This window comes from Lemur catta, chromosome 3 (genome assembly GCF_020740605.2).
Source record: "Lemur catta isolate mLemCat1 chromosome 3, mLemCat1.pri, whole genome shotgun sequence".
Taxonomy (NCBI): Eukaryota; Metazoa; Chordata; class Mammalia; order Primates; family Lemuridae; genus Lemur; species Lemur catta.
In genome coordinates this window covers 41,336,297-41,349,449 of record NC_059130.1, presented here as the reverse complement: position 1 = coordinate 41,349,449, position 13,153 = coordinate 41,336,297, and the positions used below count along the sequence as shown (strand labels likewise).

Sequence of the window (13,153 nt, the reverse complement as noted above, 5' to 3'; positions counted from 1 at the left end):
AAAAAATTATTGAATAAGTATTAGTTGAACTGAACTAAACCTGAGATAAAGAGAGGCAAGATTTGGAACAGAATCTTAAATACCGTAGAAAAGATCTGGAATAACTACACTGGGAAATCCCAGAGGACTATAACAAAAGAAAATTAAAGAATCATTGAGCAGCACTAGGGGCACACATAAGATAGTCCATCAATTTCCCACAGGTTTACCTGGACTAGGATCAATGTTTGCTAACAGCTCCAAATGGGGTCTTAGTCGGTTCAAGTTTGCTGGGTCTCCAGTCCGCTGGAGAGCAATTGTTAGTTCCTGAACACTCTGTGCAAAAGAGGCTGGGGTCTGCAACTTAAAAAAGATAAATATTAACTTTCCCAAAGGCCAGATAATCCTTTTAAAGATTATCTGCGACATCACAATTATTTTTGCCATTTATTAAATTTAATGTTTATCCTCCCACACACCCTACACTTTGGCCAGATTGGATTACTTGCTACCTGAACAAATTCTGCATTTCTCTGCATCCACAGCTTGGCACATTGAATACTCTATTCCCTCTGCTGTCAAATTCTTCAAATGTGTGACCTTTCTCAATTCCTCAATTTGGAAGTACTCTTTCCACCCTATGTTCTTACAGCACTATGTTGGTTTGGTTCTTGGGGTCCTTCCAAATAACTGAAATTTGGAAATATAGTTTAGAGATAATTCTACACAATAGCAAGAACAATGACATTGAATTCAGTCAAGGTGAGTTTGATTTCAAGTTCTGTTAAGACCACAGATCATGACATGGGATATAAACCTTATAGACCCCATTTGAAGTCCATTTGTTAAGTGGACTAATTAATTTCAAAATTTCACTACAGCTCAAAAAGTCCTATTATTAGTTTGGGATTCTTGAAAGGTATCAAGTTGTGTATTTCCCCAAGGCTTAAGGATACATACACAGTTACATTAACTACCCTCAGATGGCCATATATATGATCAGCAGATTTCGTAGTAATAACTAAGGGTTCTTACTTGGAAACATTTCGCTCTTTATGCAGTTTATTAACACAGATGGGAATTTTTCTCCTCCAAAAAAGTCACTCTATAAACGGTATTTTTTTAAAAAGCTTACATTTTAAAAAACACGGAAAATAACGCAACTACCACTAGAATGTTGACATGCCTTTATTCAACTTTTTTCATCTTTGTAATTTTTTAATACACATATAATCAGTCATTTATATACTTAGAGTTTTGTCTTCCTTTAATATTATAACAAAAGCAATTTTATGTTGATAAACCACTTTTATTATGATATATTTAAAAGAAAAGTATCTAATATGACAATACCCACGTATCTACGATCAAGATTTAATAAATAACATTTTGCTATCATTTTTTAAAAAGGAATGTTATGTATGAGCTGAAGAAGACATCCCTCCTGACCTAAGTTTAATTTAACGATGTTCTGAGCAGATAAATCTTAACTTCTTTTTTTTTTTTTTTTTTTACAGATAAACAGTTTTTTTTATTCATCCTCCTCCTCCTCCTCCTCCTCTTCCTCCTCGTCTTCTTCATCTTCCTCTTCCACCTTTTTCCGGGCAACTTTAGTAGGACCCTTTGCGCCATCAAACTTTCCTTTAGACTTATAGTCAGCAACATCCTTCTCATACTTCTCCTTCAGCTTTGCAGCCTTAGTGATGTAAGGCTGCTTTTCGCTGTCACTTAAGTTATTCCACATCTCACCCAGCTTTTTTGCCACATCTCCAATAGAGATGCCAGGGTTTGTAGATTTGATCTTGGGGCGGAATTCTGAACAGAACAGGAAGAATCCAGACGGTGGCCTTTTAGGGGCATTAGGGTCCTTCTTCTTCTTTCCTCCCTTAGCTGGTCCATAATCCTTCATTTCCCGATCATAGCGGACTTTATCCGCCTTTGCCATTTCATCAAATTTAGACTTCTCTTTCCCAGACATCGTCTTCCACCTCTCAGAGCACTTCTTGGAAAATTCTGCAAAATTGACAGGGACCTCTGGGTTTTTCTTCTTATGTTCTTCTCTGCACGTCTGCACAAAGAAGGCATAAGCAGACATCTTGCCCTTTGGTTTCTTGGGGTCACCTTTAGCCATCGTGACTGTATTGTTCGCTAGTCTGGGCAGCGCAGGGCACGACGCACCGCTCTCTAAATCTTAACTTCTTTAACTGTCCCCTCTTCTTCCCCTTAAAAAATACTGTACTTGATCTTAGCCAAAAAGCTGAGAAGCGATTCTTCTTTGTAAATAATGAAGCAATTAACACCCCTGAGCTCATAATCTTTTTGAAAGTTTGGATTATTTCCTTAAATTCCTGGGAACAGTAAGTTTGGGTAAAGGACAAGAATATTTTGTGAGTTTTATTTAATGACAAATTGCTTCCCAAGAGATACGTAATGCACTTTATAAACCATCAGCAATATATGAGAATATATTTCTTTTACTGATTTAATAGACAACATTTGACATGTCACTGTTTTAAATATATGTTTCTTTAACTATTATTGGGGATGAATTCTATCTCATCAATTAGATATATCAATAAGTCCTCCTTGTGAATCGTTAATTCATATTTCTCTATTAATTTACTAGAATTAGTGTTTTCTTTCTTTTTTTTTTTTTTTTGAGACAGAGTCTCACTCTGTTGCCTGGGCTAGAGTGCTGTGGCATCAGCCTAGCTCACAGCAACCTCAAACTCCTGGGCTCAAGCAATCCTACTGTCTCAGTCTCCCGAGTAGCTGGCTCTATGCCCGGCTAACTTTTTCTGTATATTTTTAGTTGTCCAGCTAATTTCTTTCTATTTTTTTAGTAGAGACGGGGTCTCGCTCTTGCTCAGGCTGGTCTCGAACTCCTGAGCTCAAACGATCTGCCCGCCTCGGCCTCCCAGAGTGCTAGGATTACAAGCGTGAGCTACCACGCCCGGCCTGAATTAGTGCTTTTCTTATCATTTTTAATAACTTCTCTATTTTCATTGTCCAATAAGCACTTTCACATATCTCATGTTGAATTACAACAAAAACAGTTACAGTATTAATCTAGTTTTAAGAGAAAAACGCTCTTAAAAGTCAGATGCAAATAATGAAGCCTGATGTAAAATTCACACGTACTCTAAAAGTCTTTTCATCATAGTAGCAACAGATAAAGTAGAAGTAAGTTTACTGAGAATTTGATCAAACTGAGAATGGTAGTAACTTTGTTATTATGTAAAATTATTCTGGCTGAGAATCGTAAGAAACCTCAATGCAGAGATCTTCCAGACCACTAAATGGCTGCTATAGGAAGAAAATAAAGGCATTTAGAAAATGGGTTTAATTAATACAACGATCAAAACTCAAGGAGAACTATAAACGAAGAGAAAGGCAATGACAAAATATATAGGAGACTCTCAAAGGAAGGTGGGAGAGCACTGGATAAAGAATTATAACACTAATCAAATCTTTATATGGACCATCCACTGCCATGGCGGGGCTGGGGACTGCTTTCCGTCGCCTGGGCACCTTGTCTGGAGCTGGGGCTTTAGGCTTGGCCTCCTAGCGGGTGCACAGTGCCCAATTCCCAGATGCCTATAGGAAGGAGCTCTTTGACAAAACCAACAAACACCACTTCTTTCACAGCCTGGCCCTGTTAGCAGTACCCCACTGCAGAAAGCCCCTCTGGGCTGGGTTACTACTGGCCTCCGGAACCACCTTATTCTGCACCAGATTTACTACCAGGCTCTAAGTGGAGACCCCAGCATCCAGACTTTGGCCCCTGTGGGAGACAGCCTGCTGCTCTTGGGATGGCTTGCCTTGACTCTTTGAGCACTCTTCTGTTTAATTACTAAGTTTTCTGGGCAAATTTTTAAGAGTTGGAGCAGAAAGGAGATTAAAAGGGAAAAGCAAATAAAAAAAATCTTCATATGAACAATCTGATATTATGACATGACTAGTTATGACAAGGCAATTGGCTACAGAGAACATAATTTACAAGAGCCTAATGTATGGCATTCACTTTAATATACATTTGTTACATAAATAAATTACCAAATCGCAAATTACCAAAACTCTAAGATGAGTTTAAGGTGTAAGGAATCAAAAAGGCTCTACCTTGTCAATAATGGACTGCATATGAGATTTGTGAGACTGGTCTCCATAAAGCAAAGAGGACCACTGGTCTGGTGCAATTCGTAAGCCTGCTTCCATAGCAATCTGCACTATCTGAGAGTCATGTTCTCGCCGCAGAGCTTCATAGGTTCTAAATTCTTCCTTCAGCTGCATCAAAGAAGAGTCTTCATCACGTTTGGTGACCTAATAGGACACAAATAATCTCATAATAAGGTAAAAAAACAAAATGAGTTTATACTTTATATGACCATATATAGATAACATAATTTTTAACGTAACAAATTTCTTTTAGTAGCAATAGCAAGGTTCAAATGAAATACACTGCCTGCAAAATATTTTCCCCTTTATAGATGTCAAAATTTTCTGGATAGGTCTTATAGAAAGAATGAATACAGACTGAGTATCCCTCATCTGAAATGCTTGGACTAGAAGTGTTTCAGATTTCAGACTTTTTCGAATTTTGGAATATTTGCATTACACAGTTGAGCATCTTTAATCTGAAAATCCAAAATGCTCCAATGAGCATTTCCTTTGAGTGTCACATCAGTTCTCAGAAAGTTTCATATTTTGGATTTTCAGATTAGGGATACTCAACCTGTTATGGGCTGGAATGAAATCCAAAGATTTCATACACCTTAACATATATAACAGTTTAAAGTGTATGTGTATCTGCATTTCTGAAAAGAAAAAAACATTTATATAATTTTGTATTTTAAAAAGCAATGTTATATTTCTTTCCCATAAATGTGTATTATGACTCTTGGGCCTGCCTGGCATTGAGCTAACTGGTATTGAAAACTGAAGAGCTTCAGATGCTGATGTGATTCTAAAGACAACTAAATTGTACTAGGTCATTAAATATGAAATGTCTGATTTCGAATCAAAAGTTTAGTTTATTATATCTCAAACAAGAAGCAGTATGATTAATCAAAATATATGCCTACACTATCGACAGTTTTGCCATCTTAACAGTAGCTTGTTTATGCCAGCAGTGACGAAGCCTAGAGAGTAAGTGGTGATAAAATCACAAAAGGCATTTTCCACAGCTTGTTGAGAATTGAATATTTTTCCTTCTAAGAAGTGGTCCAAAGCCAGTTCTAAGAAGTGGTAGTCAGTTGGTGCAAGGTCCAGTGAATACAGTGTATGACAGAAGAGTTTCCAAGTCCAGCTTCTATAGTTTGAGTAGCACTGTTTGTGCGACATGTGATTGAGCATTGTCTCGCAAGAGGATTGGCCTGTCACTATTGACCAATCTCAGCTGTTTAATCGCAAGCATCCTCATCATTTCGTCCAGCAGTAGACATCTGGTTGCAGTAGACATCTGCTGTAATTGAAAGACCAGGTTTCATGAAGCTATAGTGAACAAATACCAGTGCTGGACCACCAAACAGACACCATTAGATTTTTTTGACAAATATTTGGTTTTGGACTGTGTTTCAGCACTTCATCTTTATCCAACCATTGTGCTGAATGCTTGCGATTGTCAATTCATTTTTCATTACATGTAACAACAGGTACAGAAATGGTTCACCTTCATGTCATGATAGCAAAGAAAGGTAAGCTTCCAGATGATTTCTCTTCTGACGCTCGTTTTAATTGATGCAGAACCCATCTGTCCAGTTTCTCTACCTTGCCAATTTGCCTATTTCAAATGGTCCAGTGTTGTTGGAATAGTAACCTCAGACCTCACTGCTAATTCAGACGTAGGTTGAGATGGATTTGCTTCCACTACAGCTTTCAGCTCATCATTATCCACATTGGTCTCAGGTAGCCCATGTAGCTCATTTTCAAGATTAAAATCACCAGAATGGAACTTTCCAAACCATTGACATACTGTGTGTTCATTCACCATATCCTTCCCAAACACTTCATTGATATTTCAAGCTGTCTGTACAGTTTTGGTTCCACGATGAATTTTTGACTTATCCATGGTTTCACAAAAATTGCCCTAAAAATTTTTTTGAAAGATAATCACAAGCCAAACTGTGCGTTTGAAAGACTGAGGATGTACCTTCACAATAAAAATAAAATAAGAGATGTCAAAGTGAAATGTCAGAGATATCAACTGTCAAACTTAGTACTTAAGGAAATCAGACATTTCATACTTAATAACCTAATATTTGGCTTAATTTTCCATGGAGTTTTGTGAGATGGGCCACCATCAGAAAGTAGAAAGTCTGAGATGCTGGACTAGAATAATCATAATGATGATAATATCATTTAGTAAGAAAAATAGCTACCAATTTTTGAGCACTTAGTATGTACCAGTCAGTATATTAAATTACCTTATGCTACTGCATTAACTCATTTAATTCGTTTTACTTGTTGATGTTAGTACTATTGTTATCATCCCAAAAACATACATTTTGAGTCAAGTTGGATTTAGGCCAAAGGCTTAAGAAATCAAAGTAAAATAATTAATTCTAGCCTAGGATCACCCATACCGTAACATATTTTAGAATACATTTTGCCTTATTAACCTTTTATTCTCATAATGACTCACATTCTTCTAGTAGACAATTCCCATATTTCCCCTCTCACCAAAGAAACTACAGAATATTGTAGCCAGGACTTCTAGGTCACACTAATATTATATTAAAAAAATGATAAAGTGTGGCAGTACATGCCTGTAGTCCCAGTTACTGGGGAGGCTGAAGTGGGAGGATTGCTTGAGCCCAGGAGTTCAAAGCCAACCTGGGCAACATAGCAAGATTCTCTCTCTCTCAAAAAAAAAGTATTCCATTCTTACTACAAGAAGGAAGGTCTAACTTACATTTTGTTAGGCAAGTCCATACAAAGACCACATAGATACAAATCAAGAACTACAGTTGCAAAAACTAAACATATTTGCCATTATTCAAAGGCAAGTCAAAAGACCAAATGCATAAACACAAGTGTAACACCCCTCAATATAAGCTAAACCTCACCAAAATGTAGAATATGCTATCTATATGATACACTGATTCCCTGGACTTGGCTCTCAACACTTTCTTTAATTAAAATCAACCCAGGATTTCCCAGAGAAGGAATGTCTAAAATCCTGGAACTGTATTGTACTAAGAAAGACCAAATTATCCTGCAGCTCAAAGGCTTTTCAAATCAAAATACAGGCGATACTAAAAGGACATAGCCAGAACACAGCTTATATGGACACATTCCTGCAATGAAGTTAATCATCCTAGTGAAAAATAATTGGATTTTTACAAATTTCCAATTTTTAAAATTACTGTTGATGCTTTTAACTAGAATTGAGAGAGGTTCATTTTGTGAGTATGGTGGGGTTTTTGAGCCACTCATTATTCTTCATAGGAAAGGCTGGATGTTTCCTCCATCTTCCTCTTTTTTTTTCCTAAACTCACAGGGGAAGGTTAGATTTTTTTCTTTCTAAAACTTCCTATATTGAATCTGTCTGGTGCTGTTAGTGGGGAACAAGTAACACTAGAAGCAGAAAGACATTCTCTAATTTATTCTGGATTACACTGTACAATCATGTTACTCTAACCACTATAATAAGATTGAGTTATTCAGAGATAATTTGGACCAGTTAAAATAATTTCGGCTAGAGGTTCTGATACCTTCAGAGGCACCTAAGGAAAATAGAGGCCAATTTTTAATACATAATCTGACTCTATAAAGATTATAGAATGTTAGCATCTAGCTAGAACTTTTTTTAATTTTAAAAATTATATCTGTATGCTCTCCTGTTAATTTTGTGAACCATTTTCTCCTTCTCAAAGGATGAGAGAATAGAATACAGTAGGATGGTTAATGTGGGTTTTTTTTAGTTTATGACTATCACATGACAGAATGTGATGATCTTGGGAATGGATTTCCTTATTGCTAGTATGAATGAAACAACAATTTTCTGATTCAAGTACTGGTTATAGGTTGTGTCAGAATCAAGAAGTCTTGACTTTAATAAGTCAGAAAAATAAAATAGAATGAACAATAAAAGATATACATAGTGAACAACAATGCTTGAGGCAGTACTGATTCAATTTGGGATACAAGAGAATACATCCAGCGTTACCATATGTGCTGAAACCAAAATGGCAATTAGAGCTCCAGTATTGTGTTATGTCGAATTACACCAGGAGAAAAACTCTGAGTAAAACTTACTCGTGCTTCAATGACTCTCTATAGGCAATTCTGCATATAGCCTTGGTGGGAAACTCACATAGTTTATTAGTCTCTTCAAATATAAAAATCTGTGAGCCTTGGTTTGATCTATGTTGTTCAAAATACAATCTACAAAATTCAATACAATAGGATTTAACTATAACAGGACACCATCTACATTTTAAAATTGCTGAAATTTACTGAAAACTCAAAGTTTTACTACTTAAATTTGGGGAAAGAATGATGTTTTCTTTCAAGCTGAACTTTAATGCATGTTCATACCTTGAAGCAGGAGGCTCTATAAAGCAGTTGAACAACATGCCCAATGCTAGTTTTAGAGGCTTGAGGAAACCGTGGCTCCAACCTTTGCACCACAAAGAGAACCAATACTTTTCTTGACAAAGCAGATCCATCTTCTAAGGCCAGCAGAACAAGTTTTAGAGCTTCCTCCTGCATTGCTAGGAAAAATTAGGCAAAATCAAAATTTATCATGTGCAGAGATAAGATAAATTTATTTTATCTTAGAAGGGCAATATTCAATAATTTTTCAGCTATCACTCAATGGGCAACATAATAAAAGATGTTCACAGCGATATACTTTTTAACCATTTTTATATTATATACTACATATTTTATTAAGAAAGCAAATAAGTGATTGATATAGTTAAGAAAAACTTGTGGCCAGGCACGTTGGCTCACACCTGTAATCCTAGCACTCTGGAAGGCTGAGATGGGGGGATAGCTTGAGGTCAGGAATTCGAGACCAGCCTAAGCAAGAGCAAGACCCTGTCTCTACTAAAAATAGAAAAAATTAGCCAGATGTGGTGCTATGTGCCTGTAGTCCCAGCTACTCGGGAGACAGGCACGAGGATTGCTTGAGCCCAGGAGTTTGAAGTTGCCACTGCAACTCTAGCCCGGGTTAACAGAGAGAGACCCTGTCTAAAAAAAATAAAAAAGAAAGAAAAAAGAAAGGAGAAGAGACAAGAAGCGACAAGAAAAGAAAAGAAAGAAGGAAAGAAGGAAGACAGACAGACTTCTATGAAAATGAATAAACTTCTGACAATAAGAGAAAAATTTAAGTTCTCTGAAAAACTAACATGCATGGAATTACCCAAGCCATGATTGTCAAGTGAGATATTACTTGATAACAACAGAGTATTGCAAAGAACTAGCTTTTGTATATCACTTATAGTTCCTACATGATCCTTTTAGAATTACTAGCAGAATAAATACCAAATTCTAATTATATACCTGGTCCAAGGAACTGGCATCCCCTAGCCCTGACTGCTGCCCAAAGATTGGAAGAGAGTTGTTGAGGATTCTGGTGCTGGAGAATGAGCTCTGTAACTGTTCGTTCACCTAAAGATCGAGCTGCCCTCATGGCACGAATCCTGCCTTCTTCTTCCACCAGTTGACAGTGGACCAGAGTCACAAGCTTCCTCTGCATTGGGCGACTCAGAACACTCTGAGTAGTGCTATTCAAACCCACTCCTTTAAAAGAGAGTACAGAAGTTACTGCTAGGTTTACAGTACAATTTTACAATCCAGGAGTGCTTCCTCTGATGGGTTGATTGACTTGTGCGTATGTGAACAGTTTGGGGTCCTACTAGAATATTTAAAATAAACAAATAAAACTACTCAAGTGAAGCCTAGTTAGCATTTTAAAAGTACACAAATGTATGTATGAGTTATCTCATGTACATTTAACACTCATTATGGCATTAAATATACCATTATTCATTTCAATCATAGAGGAAGAAAAAAAAAGGCCAAACATTAATAATTAGTTTAAGACCCAAATCTTGAGGTCACAACAGTTCTGGCATATATTTCATAGTGGTTACTTTTGTAATTAAACAGCAAGCCTTTTCTGTGCAGTAATGGCTAACTTCCATTTTTATTATACCCCCTATAGCACACCATATAAAACTGGATAGAAGGCAGATTTATTCAGAGTTGTCAAATAATGGAAAGTCCTTCTGAACACTAGCGTAGTTATACTTACTTCTACAATCATTCAAATAATATTTCCAACATCATAAACTCTAAATTCACTATTTTACTTGATGTGGTTTGTAATGATATTATTTAGTATAAAGTGGGTTTGATTTATAATAAACAAATGAATTTTATTAACATTCACGTAGAGCTCACACTTTTTATGGTAATATTAGATCTTTAACAGACATTTGTTTAGCATGGATAATTGTATTAAATTTACCTCTAGCACTGCTGAGTGGTTTCAAGTACAATGCTAATTCTTCTACACATTTCTTGGCTTCCTCATAATGTTTTGTATCTTCAACTCCACTACACAAAGTAATGGGCTGCTGCTCAGGTACCTGGTGACCAAAATAAAGATCTGTTTGAGTGTTCATTAATTAATTAAACAAAAGTTTTACTGAGTATAGGTTATGCACTGATAACAACAAAACTTCTACTAAAGGTACTGAATTCTTTCAAAAGACTTTTCCTGTACACACACATCTATCATATTATTGTTTCTGTAACAATCTTGCGATATAATCCATCTACCATACAAATGAATAGTTTAAAATATACAATTCAATGATTTTTTAGTACATTCACAGTTGTGTAACCATCACCTCCCACTTGGGCCTCCCAAAGTGCTGGGATTATAGGCATGAGCCACCACACCCAGTCAGTACTTTATTTTATTGCTAACATTCCATTGTATGGATATATCACATTATATTTTTGTATCATCAGTTGATAGACATATGGGCTGTTTCTTTTCTTTTCTTTTTTTTTTTTTTTGAGACAGAGCCTCACTTTGTTGCCCAGGCTAGAGTGAGTGCTGTGGCATCAGCCTAGCTCACAGCAACTTCAAACTCCTGGGCTTAAATGATCCTACTGCCTCAGCCTCCCAAGTAGCTGGGACTACAGGCATGCGCCACCATGCCCGGCTAATTTTTTCTATATATATATTTTTAGTTGTCCAGATAATTTATTTCTATTTTTAGTAGAGACAGGGTCTCGCTCAGGCTGGTCTTGAACTCCTGACCTCGAGCGATCCACCCACCTCGGCCTCCCAGAGGGCTAGGATTACAAGCGTGAACCACCTCGCCCGGCCTGTTTCTTTTTTGACTATTACGAACAATGCTGCTGTGAATATTTGTGTGCAAGTTTTTGTGTGAACATGTGCTTCTGTTTCTCTTGGGTATATACCTGGGAGTAGTAACTCTATGTTTAACCTTTTGAAAAACTGCCAGACTATTTTCAAAAGCAGAGTACTATTTTATATACCTCTCAGGAGTACATAAGGGTTCCAAATCCTCCACATAGTTATTATTATCTTTTTTATTAAAGCCATCCTATAGGGTGGAAAGCAGTATCTCATTGTGGTTTTTTAAAATTTTATTTTTAATTGATAAATAATTATACGTATTTATGGGGTATAATGTGATATTTTGATATGTTTATAATGTGGAATGATTAAATCAGACAAATTAACAAATCCATCACCTAACATATCATTTTTTGCAGTGAAACATTTAAAATCGACTCTTTTAGCAATTTTGAAATACACAATGTATCATTATTTATTATAGTCACTATTCTGTGCAATGAATCACTAAAGCTCTTTCCTCCAGTCTAACTGAAACTTTGTACCCTTTGATCAATATCTCCCTTTTCCCCATCTACCTCCCTCCCCTTCACTGTGGTTTTGATTTTTATTTCCCTAATGGTGAATGATGCCCAGCATCCTTTCATGTACTTTTTGGTTATTTACATATCTTTTTTGGAGAAAGGCTTACACAGACCCTTTGCCCATTTTGTTTAATAAACTACTTTATGCCAGGCCTAAAATAGCACTGTGGGAGGTAGAGGTGGGAGGATTGCTTGAGGCCAGGAGTTGGAGATCAGCCTGAGCAAAAGCAAGATCCTGCCTCTACAAAAAATAGAAAAAATTAGCCAGGCATGGTGGTGTGAGCCTGTAGTCCCAGCTACGTGGAAGGCTGAGGCAGCAAGATCACTTGAGCCTAGGAGTTTGAGGTTGCAGTGAGCTATGATGATGCCACTGTACTCTAGCCAGGGTGACAGAGCAAGACCCTGTCTCAAAAAACAACCCCCCCCAAACCCCTACTTTATTTTATAAAATAGTTTTAGATTTACAGAAAAATGCCAAAGATAGTACAGAGAATTCCCATTACCCTGCACCCAGTTTCCCCTATTATTATTAGCATTATTTTTTGAGACAGGGTCTTGCTGTGTTACTCAGGCTAGAGTGCAATAGTGTAATCATAGTTCACTGCAACTTCAAACTCTTAGGCTCAAGCAATCCTCCTTCCTTAGCCTCCCAAGTAGGTAGGACTACAGATACATACCACCACACTTAGCTAATTTAAAAAAATTTTTTGTGTAGATGGGGTCTCGCTCTGTTACCCAGGCTAGTCTTGAACTCCTGGCCTCAAGCGATCCTCCTGCCTCAGCTTTTCAAAGTGCTGGGATTATAAGTGTGAGCCAGTGTGCCCAGCCTCCTCTATTATTGACATATTACATTAGTATGGTACATTTGTTAAAAATTAATGAGACAGTATCAACATACTTATTATTAACTAAGATCCATGTTAGTCAGATACACTTAGTTTTTACCTACTGTTCTTTAGGTTCCATGATCCCATCCAGGATACCATATTACATTTAGTCTTTGTCTCTTTAAGCTCATCTTGGCTGTGACTGTTTCTCAGATTTTCACTGTTTTCGATAACCTTGACAGTATTGAGGGGTACTGGTCAGGTATGTTGTAGAATATCCCTCCCTTGAGATCATATTGACCAGGCATGATGTAGAATGTCCCTCAATTGGGATCTGTCAATTTTCTCATGAGTAGACTGAGGTTACGGATTTTTGGAAGACCACAGAGGAAGTGTCATTTCCGTCACATATATCAAGG

At 36.9% G+C, this 13,153-nt stretch overlaps 2 protein-coding genes and 1 pseudogene across 4 annotated transcripts in view; 1 reads left to right on the top strand and 2 right to left on the bottom strand.

Annotated features, from left to right (window-relative positions):
* Nucleotides 1-13,153, bottom strand: part of RC3H1 (ring finger and CCCH-type domains 1) — a 76,109-nt gene that overhangs the window by 36,595 nt on the left and 26,361 nt on the right. For all 3 annotated transcript variants that reach the window (XM_045547323.1, XM_045547325.1, XM_045547324.1), the window contains 5 exons: nucleotides 10,457-10,577; nucleotides 9,487-9,726; nucleotides 8,518-8,693; nucleotides 4,099-4,299; nucleotides 210-342 (listed from right to left, as the gene is read on the bottom strand). In XM_045547323.1, coding sequence (XP_045403279.1) covers nucleotides 210-342; nucleotides 4,099-4,299; nucleotides 8,518-8,693; nucleotides 9,487-9,726; nucleotides 10,457-10,577 — 871 coding nt within the window. The remainder of the gene's footprint in view (nucleotides 1-209; nucleotides 343-4,098; nucleotides 4,300-8,517; nucleotides 8,694-9,486; nucleotides 9,727-10,456; nucleotides 10,578-13,153) is intronic.
* On the bottom strand, nucleotides 1,335-2,460 carry LOC123635285 (high mobility group protein B3-like). The gene has a single exon (XM_045547326.1). It carries the CDS (start codon nucleotides 2,108-2,110, stop codon nucleotides 1,511-1,513), a length of 600 nt encoding a protein of 199 aa, XP_045403282.1. The 5' UTR covers nucleotides 2,111-2,460; the 3' UTR covers nucleotides 1,335-1,510.
* Nucleotides 3,473-3,813, top strand: LOC123635286 (annotated as a pseudogene).

Excerpts from the sequence above, each read along its gene's own strand:
- LOC123635285 (XM_045547326.1), bottom strand. The coding sequence starts at position 2,110 with ATGGCTAAAGGTGACCCCAAGAAACCAAAGGGCAAGATGTCTGCTTAT.